Source organism: Cyprinus carpio, chromosome B8 (assembly GCF_018340385.1).
Source record: "Cyprinus carpio isolate SPL01 chromosome B8, ASM1834038v1, whole genome shotgun sequence".
Lineage (NCBI taxonomy): Eukaryota > Metazoa > Chordata > Actinopteri > Cypriniformes > Cyprinidae > Cyprinus > Cyprinus carpio.
Window position 1 is genome coordinate 26,220,104 of NC_056604.1, and position 12,003 is coordinate 26,232,106.

Sequence of the window (12,003 nt, forward strand, 5' to 3'; positions counted from 1 at the left end):
GTGCGTTTCCCAAAACCATAGTTGCTAACTAAGTTAGCAACTTTGTTGTTTGCAATTCAATCTCCCATTGCCAACCAACTAAGTTGCTAACAGGTTAGCAACTATGGTTTTGGGAAACACACCCCAGTATGTTATTTTTTTAGCTTATGACTAGGGAAACATTTATATATAGTATATTTATAGTCAAAATCTCTCAGTAGGTTAGTTGTGTATAGGTTTATACTGTTTTACTTCATTGTTGTATGTCTGTATTTATGTAGCAGAATGACAATAAAGCTCAACTTGCCTTAACTTGAAAGAGGAGAAAGACCACTTCTTACCTGGCATGCTAAAAACTCCCTTCTTGTGCAAGTCCATTATCACAACAGGTGGATGGACCCCACAGTGCACACACATGAAAAATGGTAATTATGTGCCGTCAACGCTTCAAAGTGAAGATAACCATGAAGAAGGGAGTCATGGTTTGGATACTTTTTTTGGTTGGTCTGTTCTAAGATGTCCAAGGCCCTGCCAACTGCAGTGTGATTCTGTAATAGCATTTGAAATTAGACAACAGATTGTCAAGTCATGTTTGCTTTTCTGTTGACATTTGTGAATGCTTACTAGGATTTCAGGGTGAAACTTTTGGAACAAAAACACAATAAAATAGTTACATTTCTGAAATTATTAAATGAAGAACAAACTTGCTTGTTTATAAAGAATTATCAAAATTCCTACATCGTTCCCGTTTAAAATAATGATTAAAATAGTACATTAAAAAACACACAAGACGTGCGTTTATAAAAATATGATGGGTGCATTAAAGTTGCATGCATGAATGTAGAAGTGAAGCTTACCTGTACAGACTGTCTCAAGAACAGACAAAGATGCAGTGTTAATATTGTGTGGTCATCAAAATTGTGCAGCCCCTCTGCCCATTCCTGGTATCGGTAAAAATGTCCACACAACCCACACCTTTTACAGTATGTGGTCACATCTATAAGGAAGGAAAATAATTCTGTATTAGTCATGGAATCACTGTAGGTTATAACATGAATTAGCAATTAAGTTACACAAACCTTCCAGTATGCCTGTGAACGTGACAATTTTCGCTTTCTGTGTAATTAAGATTGGATCCGAAAGAGGGATCTTTCCTGGGCATACAGTGCAAAAAGTCTCCAGTGGAATGAGGTGCTTGGGGAGTGTTTCCATGTTCTGTGGTGAACAAACATCTTTTGGCAGACCAGCTGGCAATTTCTTGTTGTTCAGCAAGTAAAGGACAATTGCCGTCAAAGCGTTTCCATTAGGTGGATATTGAAGTCTTTCCTCAGTACTGTGCACATCTTGAGGACAAGTTTCTGCAAATGTGTCAAACACATCACTGTCTGTACATCTGACTTTTAGAAAAAGTTCAGGATGAGTCTGGTTCAAGTGCCATTTCGCAATGGACTTATGAGGACATGAATTCCTTGGCTTAGAGCATGGGCAGTGCCAATATTTCTTTTTTGTACGTGTATGGGGTTTCCAAATCCAGAAAAGCTTCTTCTGACAGCAAAAATGCCATTATTACGGTCTATGCATTGGGATGGTAGATGGTGATTTGCCGTTACATCTGTATCTGCTGTTGAGTGACATCTTTGAATGTGTATCTTGATGTTTTTTTTATTAACAATTAAATTGCAGAATGTGCATGTAGTTTTTTGGGGCTTTGACCTAATTATTATTGGGTTACTCGAGCAGGTGGTTTGGGCTCGAGTTGATGAGGTAGGTTTGTTATCACTGTTAGACAGTGTAATGACTTTTGGATAAGAAGCTGCACTGGAGTGTGCAGAGATGCCGGAGGGTGCAGAGATGCCGGAGGGTTCACAGACGCTGGATGGGGCACAGACACTGGATGGGGCACAGACGCTGGATGGTTCACAGACGCTGGATGGTTCACAGAGGCTGGATGGTTCACAGACGCTGGATGGTTCACAGACGCTGGATGGTTCACAGACGCTGGATGGGGCACAGACGCTGGATGGTTCACAGACGCTGGATGGTGCAGAGACACAGGGACCTGCTGACGCTTCAGCTAACCCACATTTCTGCACATGGTTCAAAAATAAATTTTGCTGAGTTATAATTCTTGCACAATAGCAGCAGTGATAATGATGGCTTCTGCAACATACACCATGGCATCTGTACATTTTATATCCTAAAAAACAAAGAGAAATACAGGTGTATATAAAATACAGATACATTCCTTATTATGATGCAATGTTCAGAATTAAAATTGTACAGAAGTTGACAAAGAAATAAATAGCTTAACATTACTAGTGAATAATTAAAAAAACATTTCAAGCTCTACAACATTTATCTAAAATAACAAATACCTCCATGTTTAACAGCTGTCTTCTCATGGGTTTGCATATGTGCCACAACATATGCATACGCTCCTGTTTTGCTGCAGATCTGGCATTTGTAGTTCGGGCCTTCAGAAATTGGAGTTTTCAATGTACCTTCCCTACAAACCGTTGGATGAAGCTGGAAGCAATTAAAAAAATAAAATTTTTATTGTTTACACACATGATCAGATCAATAACACTTTACAACACTTTCCAAAAGAGTCATGTTCTCTAAAGGTGTAATACACCCTCATCATTTCAGTAAACTCATTAAATACTCTATTCAGGCTGAAGTGCACCTGTTAAGAGCGGCATAACCAGCACTTTTATGATTCACTAAGCAGTATTAATTCCAGCCAAAACTACAGCAAGTGATTTCACTTTATATTGGTGATATTCATGAGTGAACTTAACATTGCAATAAAAACACTTCACAACACACAAGTAATCCTGTTTCCCGTATTTGCTGGCTAACAGTTGCAAACCCCGTCGTTATTGAATTCAACGTTATCTACTTGCGATTTAAAAATATAACGTTACATCTGGCAAATTTTGTTCTTTTAGCCGCCAAGTGTTACCCGCAAGAATTTAAAAAATGTGCTTACTTAACAACGCAAAGCGAGGAATGTTAAGTTTTAATAGATTATCAGCTCCAGAACCAATACTACACAACAAGAAACTGACTTATAGACTTAAATTTAAACTTTTATCTCGGGGAAAGTTATTCTCACCGTTGCCACCTTACGAGCTGCCATCTTGCCAACAACATCTCGTTTCTACATCTCGCGTGGTTCTGTGTGATTTGGACAACTTCAAGTTACGCCTCCTACTTCAAGTTACGCCTACTTCAAGTTACGCCCCCGTCTTGCAGTCTGCAGACGTACACGCTTGACTTGGATGAAAAGCTTCAATGCTTCATATGGCTTCAACTTGCCATCACTATGTGCAACCCACTCGACACGGGAAACCACCACCACTGAAGTGCCGTACCACCAACACCAAGAGCTCCAGAGAGTGCGCTGAACTCGTTCAATCTTCTCCTCTCAGCAGAGTGGTCAGGAGCAAAACTATGTGATCACTCGGCTCAGAAGCGAAAAGCTGGTATGCATTGGATCTACTGCCTTTTTTGCTGACACTGTGATCAGTGGCAGCTGGATGCAATCAACACATGCCAATGTCCATTGAAGTAGATTGGTGTCTCGAAGCGAGATCCAAATTCATTGGTCATGACATGAATGGTAGTGATCAACTGAAAGGGAACATGTAACAAGGCAACAGGGATGAGAGCCGTGCATATCCATTTGCAAAGCTTTATTCATTACAATGATCAGAAACAGGCGAGGGTCAGACAATGGCAACAGGTATATTGAGGGCAAGACACAAGAGTAATCCGATAAACAGGCATAGGTCGATCAACGGTGAACATAATCCAAAGGGCTTGACAAGAGGGGTAATCCAATACAATGAGCAATAGTCCAGGCAAGGTGCAAACACAGTCCGAAACAGCAAGGCAAAGGGTTAATCCAAGATACACAGGCAGAAGATCAGAAAACAGGCATGGCAAGATTTTGACTAGACTACGGAAACTAGAACTAGAAACTTAAACAAGGACAGGGAACTAGCTCTGTAAAGTATAGCAACGCTGAACAGCATAAATGCTTAAACAATACTCAGCAGTTTGAACGGGATCTGAGTGGGTGTTATATAGTGTGTGTGACTGGTTTCAGGTGAATGTTTGATTAGTGAAATGGCTGTTGGGAAATGTAGTCCGGGGTGACGTGAAAGTCTATGTAGTGAGAGAGTCATAAAAATGGAAGAGCGACCTCTGGTGGTAATTGGACGGAAGTCCATTAACCGGATTCCAGACACTTCCAGCCACTTCCAATACAATGCAATCCAGGAGGGCGTTGGAGCGGAGGCAGAACAGGGGGAGGGACGGAGGGCCAGGTCCACATAGAAGTGGAGAAACTGGGGACTTAGGCAGAGCACGGCACCAAGGCAGGACCAGCAAAACAGGAAGCCAGGGCATAGCAGAGAACCAGGATGGAGCCGGCCAAGCAGATGGAGTAGAAGAAGACTGCCAGACCAGGACAGAAGACCATAAGGCCAGAGCAGACGAAGCAGGAGACCACCAGGTCTGAGCAGAAGACCACCAGAGTAGAACAGAAAACCTCCATGGCGGAGCAGGCAGAGCAGAAGACCACCAGGGCAGAGCAGATGGAGCCGGGACCCATGGCAGAGACTGGGGCCTAGGGAAAACTGAGACACAAAAGACAGACAGTGCATCTATGGCATCAAAGATGGAGGCAGGGAAGGCAAAAAGTTAATCCGTAGTTTCCCTTGAGACAACAGAACAGGCAGACAGTTCATAAACAAGCTCACTGGCTGAAACTGGACAGACAGACAGTTCATAATCAACTGCATTGGCTGGAATTGGATGGAAAGAATGTTCAAACTCAATCTCATTGTTTGAAACTGAACAGACAGATGGCTCAGAATCAGACTCATTAGTTGCAACCAGACAGACAGATTGTTCAAAATTAGACTTATTGTTAGAAACTCGCAAGAACAACAGCTCAAAACCACACTCAACAGCAGAATCCAGACAGATAGACAGTTAAAAATTGGATGGATTAACAGAAACTGGACTGGCAGACACTTCAGTGATTGACACTAAACAGACATTAATAGACTCTGCACAGACAGATGGTTTAACATCAGACTCATGGAGTGAAACGCTGATGATAATGATCATGGCAGATGATTCAGGAACAGATTCATTAGCAAGAATTAGACAGACAGACAGTTTATTAATGGTCTCTGGGCTCATGACAGGGCTAACAGAGCAGACAAAAGGTCCGTTAATGGACCCTATGGCCAAAACAGGGCTAACAGAGCAGGGAAAAGGTGCATTTAAGGCCTCAGTCATAACAGACTTGGCTGAGATCTACCAGGGAAACCCCTTGGCTGAATTGGGAAAAAAATAAAGTGCATGTACTGACTCTGTGGTTGTTACAGGCATGGTTGGGAGTTTTAAGATGGCCTCATTGGCCGACTCAGAGCAGGACATGAGTTCATAAATGGCCTCCTCGGCCAGTTTAGAGCAGGATGAAAGTTCATAAATGGCCTCCATAGCCGTAATAGGACAGGAAGAGAGTTCACAGATGGCCTCCATAGCCATGATAGGACTAGTGGTCGACCAATATTGTTTTTTTGACAGCCGATGCCGATATCTTGGAAACCATTTTGCTTTACTGAACTTGTATAAAAATGATAATTAAATGTGTTAATGCTGATATCTGCAGAAAAATTGTACTCTTTGTGTGATACAGATTAAGTTAACTATATTAAATTATATAAATATAAGCATACAGAAGCAATTTTGGCGTCTATAATTTAGAATGCTTGGAATTTTGAGTTTTAATAGACTAGTAAATCAATGTGCATGCACTTTGTGTGTGATTTGGTGATATAGCCTACTTGATAATGTCAGATCTCACATCATTACAACAACACTTACTATATTATCACAGACAATGCTGTATCACACACCCCAGACTCGCCTTAAGTGGAAAATGAATCATCCGCATTTGTGCGTGCACTTGTTTGTAAATAAGCAAGGACTTGACTCAAGGTGAAGATTAATAATCCGAGTTTGTCCTTCGAAAAAGAGTAGGGGTTTTACCCCGGCATCCTGGCCAAATTTGCCCATAGGCCTCCGACCATCCTGGCTTCCTAACCATCCCCATACACTGATTGGCTTCATCACTCTGTCTCCTCTTCACCAATAAGCTGGTGTGTGGTGGGTGTTCTGGCGCAATATGGATGCTGTCGCATCACCCAGGTGGAAGCTGCACACTGGTGGTGGTTGAGGAGATTTACCCCCTTCTATGTAAAGCACTTTGAGTGCCCAGAAAAAAAGTGCTATATAAATGTAAGGAATTATAAGCAAAGGTATTTTTAGTAGTCTAACTTGCAGACAGACCACTGATTTGACAAACCTGATTTCCTGTAGTCTGTGTTCTTCTGACTATTTTGTAATAAGTATCGAATATGCTTCTGGGAAATGTATTGGAGTAAAAGTATATATTTTAATTAGGAAATGAAGTGGAGTAAAAGTAAAAGTTGGCTGAAATATAAAAGCTCAAGTACAGATACTCCCAAAAATACTTAAGTACTCTAACAAAGTATTATTACTTTGTTACAATACACCACTGCGAGTGCAGGTTATTGTTTCTCCGCGACACCCACAGTGAATAGAGAGCCAACAGTCAACAAAGCATAATCCAGAAATTGTCTGAGTGACGAACGTGGACCCTCGCGTGTTAGCTTAGACTGAAGAGGTTGATTAGTACCATCACAGAAAAACTCTTTCAAAATAATGTCTGGTAAAACACAATAGTGATCCGATAAACAGGTGTAGGTCGATCAACGGTGAACATAATCCAAAGGGTTTGACAAGAGGGGTAATCCAATACAATGAGCAATAGTCCAGGCAAGGTGCAAACACAGTCCGAAACAGCAAGGCAAAGGGTTAATCCAAGATACACAGGCAGAAGATCAGAAAACAGACAAGGCAAGATTTTGACTAGACTACGGAAACTAGAACTAGAAACTTAAACAAGGACAGGGAACTGGCTCCGTAAAGTAGCTATGCTAAACAGCATAAATGCTTAAACAATACTCAGCAGTTTGAATGGGATCTGAGTGGGTGATATGTAGTGTGTGTGACTGGTTTCAGGTGAAAGTGTGATTAGTGAAATGGCTGCTGGGAAATGTAGTCCAAGGTGACATGTGAAAGTCTGTGTCGTGAGAGAGTCATAAAAATGGAAGAGCGATCTCTGGTGGTAATTGGACGGAAGTCCATTAACCGGATTCGTGACACATGTAATAAGTATTCACATGATGTCACCGTTTTCACAAATTCATTTTTTTGTAGTTGCACAGAGATGATAACAGTAACATTTTTCAAAAACTTGCATTCTGAAACCTGATTTCAAAAGTTTGTATTTTCAGGCCCCCAAAATGCCGCTGTCATGTAATTGAACGACCAAAGCGCATAATTAAAAGAAAAAAAAAAACAGAAAAAAAACATATTTTTAATGAAACCAGTGTCATGTAAACATATTGGGTGAATATTATGTATTTGGAATTCACATAACATATTCACTAAATGGCACTAATACATAATATTCTCTATTTAACCCAATAAACAAAAGATTTATGCTACATGTGTTAACATGCATAAAACCAATGTATTCCTAATACTTGATGGTTTATCAAATGTTCATGCAAAGTGTCATTGTATGTAGAAATACTGTAAATATTGACATAAATAGAAATCTTGAATAATATAATAACAAAAGACACTGTAATATATCTTACTTGGAGTAACTCAGAGACAATGAAAAGGGGATTAAAATGCAGATCAATTTAATGAAGTAAAAAAAAAGATAAACAAAACAGAGAATCAGAAAACCATGGGAACAGAACTGAATAATCCTCAACAACTCTTAACTTAAGTACACAGGAGATTTAAAAAAACTAACTAGACAGAGATGCTGCTGATGATGTTTGAGGCAAAATGATTGTAACAATATCATGTCATACAGTGTGTTTAGCCCAAACCCAAAGTCATTTTTACTCCATTAGTCAGATATCAAACATGCTGAAGATGGTCCCAATGTGAACTGAACTCACAAAGCATGATAAACAAGACAAGGACCTGAACCAACACCAGTCACTCAAGTTAAATAAGGACTTTATCTTGAGTCAGAAAAAAAAAAAACCTGAAGATCTGGCAGACAGACCAACATAACAAATGAGCTGATGCTGAGAGAGCAAATCAGAATAATTTTGATTTATAGAAAATGTAATAATAAAGAAAAGGAAGAAAGAGCTAGGTTATAAGGAATTGGATTGTTCAAGAAATTGAAGTGTCTTCACTCAGTGAGATGGTGAACAAAGGGCAACATAACTTTGTTCTTTGCTCATGTACTTACGATAACAACAATGAATCTTAATTGTACAATGGGAAATTTTGTAGAATATGTTAAGTTAAATTGTACAAAATCAGACTTTAACATAGTAAATATGTAGGATGGCACAAGTATATACATTTAAATTTATTCATTGGCAGGATCCGATGATGCTTCAGTGATTTTTATGTTTTTACAGTTTAACTGGTAAAATCTTCAGACACTTAACTTCATCAAGATTACAGAAAAATGGAAAGATGACGTCAGTGAAGGTGGTTGTGAATGTGTGTAGATGTGTGTTAGTTATAGGATCAGAGAATGACACCGTTCCTCCGTCATAGTCCAGATCAACTCTCACGCACACAATGTGCTCTTCAATAGGAAAACCAGACCCAAGCAGTCTGTACGGATCATACTTCACACACCAGACATTAGAGTTACAGAAATCATGTCCTTTCCTTTGGTTTGACTCTGTAGTTACTCCAACACTCCAGCATTCACTCTCCTTAACCTCCACTTCCCAGAAGTGCATTCCTGAGTTAAAACCCTCTGAACCCAGAACACACTCACAGAAGTCAAATCTCTCTTGATTATCAGGAAATGGTTGTTCATTCCAAATGTATTTCACACGAGTCAGATCATGAGACAGGACGAGACGTGGGTGAGCAGTGTTTGGATCCAGAATCACAGGAGCTGATGAGACAAAATCAATAGGTGCTTTTATTCTGATGCCCATATAATGATAAAGAGTGAACTGTACACAGATTATAATGAATTATGTCACTCAAAATCAGACATTTTCCTCTCACTTTGCTAAAATCAATGTTAATGCTGTCAGTCTCCCCCCATGCATCATTTCCAGTGTATGTGTAACAGTGCAGATTGCCTCCAGACTTACTCTTTTGGACAGAGTTCAGCATCTTCTTCCAGACTCTGTACGGCAGGTTGCCCAAGTAACGTGGCATATAAATCAAAACTCCAGAAGGCATCTGTGGATCCGGCTGTGAGATCTGGATTCTAGAAGAACATTCAGGGGTCAGAACTGCAGTGGCATTGGCTTCAGAACAGAACAGAGACACCAGCAAATCACTCACCTTTCCATCGTGGCTGGAAACTTCTGCAGAACAAACACACAATTTATCATCAAGAACTCAATTAATCATCAATGATTCAATGAATGATCTGAAATCAGACCTTTAGAAAGCAGACTTCATTGGCCTTCATTGTCTCTTCCAAATCTTTGATAGTGTGTGAAAGAGCTGAGATGTGTCTGTTCACGTCCTCCAGCTTTTGCTTCATTTTCTGCTTCTTCTGGTCCTCTTCCTCCCTCAGTGCAATGATCGTAGATGCTTCTTCATCTCTGAGAAACTGACGAAGCTTCTTAAACTGCTCTTTAATCTGATGCTCTGTGTATTCAGCTTGAGACTGAAATCAAATCACATTCAATTTTTCTCAAAGAGGAAACTTATTCTGGAGCAGCATGAAGAGTGAGTTGCTAAATGTGGGTTAGTTAACTACAACTTTAACTTTCTGAAGTAGTACTGTAGTAGATGCTCTGTGTCTGTAGGGTGAAAATATATATGATTCTCATCATTTTAAAACAAACTTTTGAAAATGTGGCAGCCATGTCTGAATGAAAATGCATATTTTCCATATTAAACAGACCTTTGAGAATCATGGACCTATGGTACTTGAGACATTATTGGTCAATCAGTGTTTCTGTGAAACCTCTAGAGCTTTTTCTGTGTTTTCTTGTTGTTCGATGTTTCACATTGATCATACTTTACCCGGGTTTATCAATTAATGTGGTGATGCAAACTACTCAACTTTATCAAATTTAGCCATTTTGAATAAAAAAAATACTATCATTTATCATTCATGTAATCCTTAACTGAATGTGAGACAAAAAAAATCTAAATATTATAGATACAAAAGAGTGAATGGATGCATATTTTAAAACTATTTACAAATTGTAAAGATGCAGACAGTTTTCTGTGAGGGTTATGTTTATGGGTAGGGTTATTAGGGTTGGGGGCAGAATATACGGTTTGTACAGTATAAACATTATGTCTATGGAAAGTTCCTATAAGACATTGAAAGCCAATGTGTGTGTGTGACTGTTACATTTACATTTAGTAATTTAGTTGATGCTTTTATCCAAAGCGACTTACAAATGAGGTCAACAGAATCAATCAAAACCAACAAAATAGCAATAAAAGCATGTGCTATGACTAGACTCGGTTAGCCTAACGCAGTACACGTAGTAAGGTTTTATACGCACACACACACACATATGCATACAATAAAAACAAAAGTAGATAGAATAGAAAAAGAAGAAGAAAAGAGAAAGCTAGTGTTAGGGGGTCAAAAGTATTTTTTAAATATAAAACTAATAAAAAAAAATTAAATAAAATTAGAATAGAGAAGATCTCAGAAGACTCAATCCTCACCTTGATAAGTTGAAACGTTTTCTCGAACTCTCTTTTAAGGTTTTCTCCATGTTTGAGTTTCTCTTGTAAGGACTTCAGTGCTGTATTGAGCTCCTCCTAGAATTTAAGTGAAAGTGAAAATCTATAAGACAAGTTTTCTGTAATATGATAACTAATACATAAGCTTATCCTTTTATGTAAACCTGTCTTACCTTATATGCTGGAACATCTTTTTTGATGGGTCTGAATGTTTGATTGGCATATTTCTGTGTATCTCTGCACACTGGCTGTTTGTTCTCCAGACAGACGAGCTTGAGTTTCTCACCGTGTAAACTGCAGATCTCAGACCCTGCTGAACGCTTCTCATTTCTCTCCTTCAGGAATGACTCACACAAGGTTTTTAACACAAGATTACAGGAAGGATTTTTTGAGGATGTTCTCCCGCAGACAGGACACTCCCGAGTTCCTTTGGTTCTCCACAACTGTTGCAGACACTCTTTACAGACATTGTGACTGCATGATAATTCAACAGGAGCCTTGAAAATTTCATGACATACAGGACAAGACAGTTCTTTTATATTTAGTGAATCCATTTTCACTGTTTGAGCTCTAGCAATCGAAACTTTAGAAAAGAAAAATAGTATTAGAGTATTTATCTTTGCTCTTCATTGATCACTGATTCTTTTTTGCTTTTGTCAAGAAGGAAGTAACAACCACACCTGTGGTCTTGGCATTTGAGCACTTATCTATCTACAGTTAATGACGTATTTCCTGTATTTGGCCCAAATATGCATAAGTTGGCTTTAAGTTTTTTTCATTTCAGTAAATGCAAAGTGGGCCACTTTTTGTGAAACGTGTACATTACATACCTAAATGTTTTTTCTTTTCTTTTCTTTTCTTTTCTTTTCTTTTCTTTTGTCTATTTTCTCTGTTTTGATTTTTTTTTGGTTTTCTTTTCTTTTCTTTTCTTTTCTTTTCTTTTCTTTTCTTTTCTTTTCTTTTTAGTTTAGTTTAGTTTAGTTTAGTTAACTTTGAGGTCCAGCTTTAACATTTCAATTTGATTAACATTCATTTGATGTGTTATTTGGAAGGTTTATACCAATAAACATTCAAAGATTAGGTACTCCTGACAAATTTCATTCCAGATAGGTATTTCTTGGTCTGGTATAGTGGGTCATCCCTTATTTATCAACAATTTCCGTATCTTCATGAAGAAAAACAAAAAGAAGA

At 38.8% G+C, this 12,003-nt stretch overlaps 1 protein-coding gene and 2 long non-coding RNA genes across 3 annotated transcripts; all 3 read right to left on the bottom strand.

Moving 5' to 3' along the window:
* Positions 1-479: 479 nt before the first annotated feature.
* On the bottom strand, positions 480-1,868 carry LOC122138189. Its single transcript, XR_006155366.1, has 3 exons — positions 1,059-1,868; positions 837-976; positions 480-527 (listed from the first exon to the last, which is right to left on the bottom strand). It is a non-coding gene; the product is annotated as an uncharacterized LOC122138189 (long non-coding RNA).
* Positions 1,869-1,891: 23 nt separating this feature from the next.
* On the bottom strand, positions 1,892-3,259 carry LOC122138188. Its single transcript, XR_006155365.1, has 3 exons — positions 3,098-3,259; positions 2,355-2,505; positions 1,892-2,176 (listed from the first exon to the last, which is right to left on the bottom strand). It is a non-coding gene; the product is annotated as an uncharacterized LOC122138188 (long non-coding RNA).
* Positions 3,260-7,783: 4,524 nt separating this feature from the next.
* On the bottom strand, positions 7,784-11,474 carry LOC109063715 (nuclear factor 7, ovary-like). The gene is made up of 6 exons (XM_042730288.1): positions 10,986-11,474; positions 10,795-10,890; positions 9,539-9,769; positions 9,439-9,461; positions 9,243-9,361; positions 7,784-9,037 (listed from the first exon to the last, which is right to left on the bottom strand). The coding sequence occupies exons 1-6, from the start codon at positions 11,364-11,366 to the stop codon at positions 8,538-8,540; spliced, it is 1,350 nt and encodes a 449-aa protein (XP_042586222.1). The 5' UTR covers positions 11,367-11,474; the 3' UTR covers positions 7,784-8,537.
* Between the last annotated feature and the right edge of the window lie 529 nt (positions 11,475-12,003).

Excerpts from the sequence above, each read along its gene's own strand:
- LOC109063715 (XM_042730288.1), bottom strand. The coding sequence starts at position 11,366 with ATGGATTCACTAAATATAAAAGAACTGTCTTGTCCTGTATGTCATGAA. Across the intron at positions 9,462-9,538 it reads ATGAAGTCTGCTTTCTAAAG|AAGTTTCCAGCCACGATGGA; the intron begins GTCTGATTTCAG and ends TTTGTTCTGCAG. Across the intron at positions 9,362-9,438 it reads TTTCCAGCCACGATGGAAAG|AATCCAGATCTCACAGCCGG; the intron begins GTGAGTGATTTG and ends ATGTTCTTCTAG.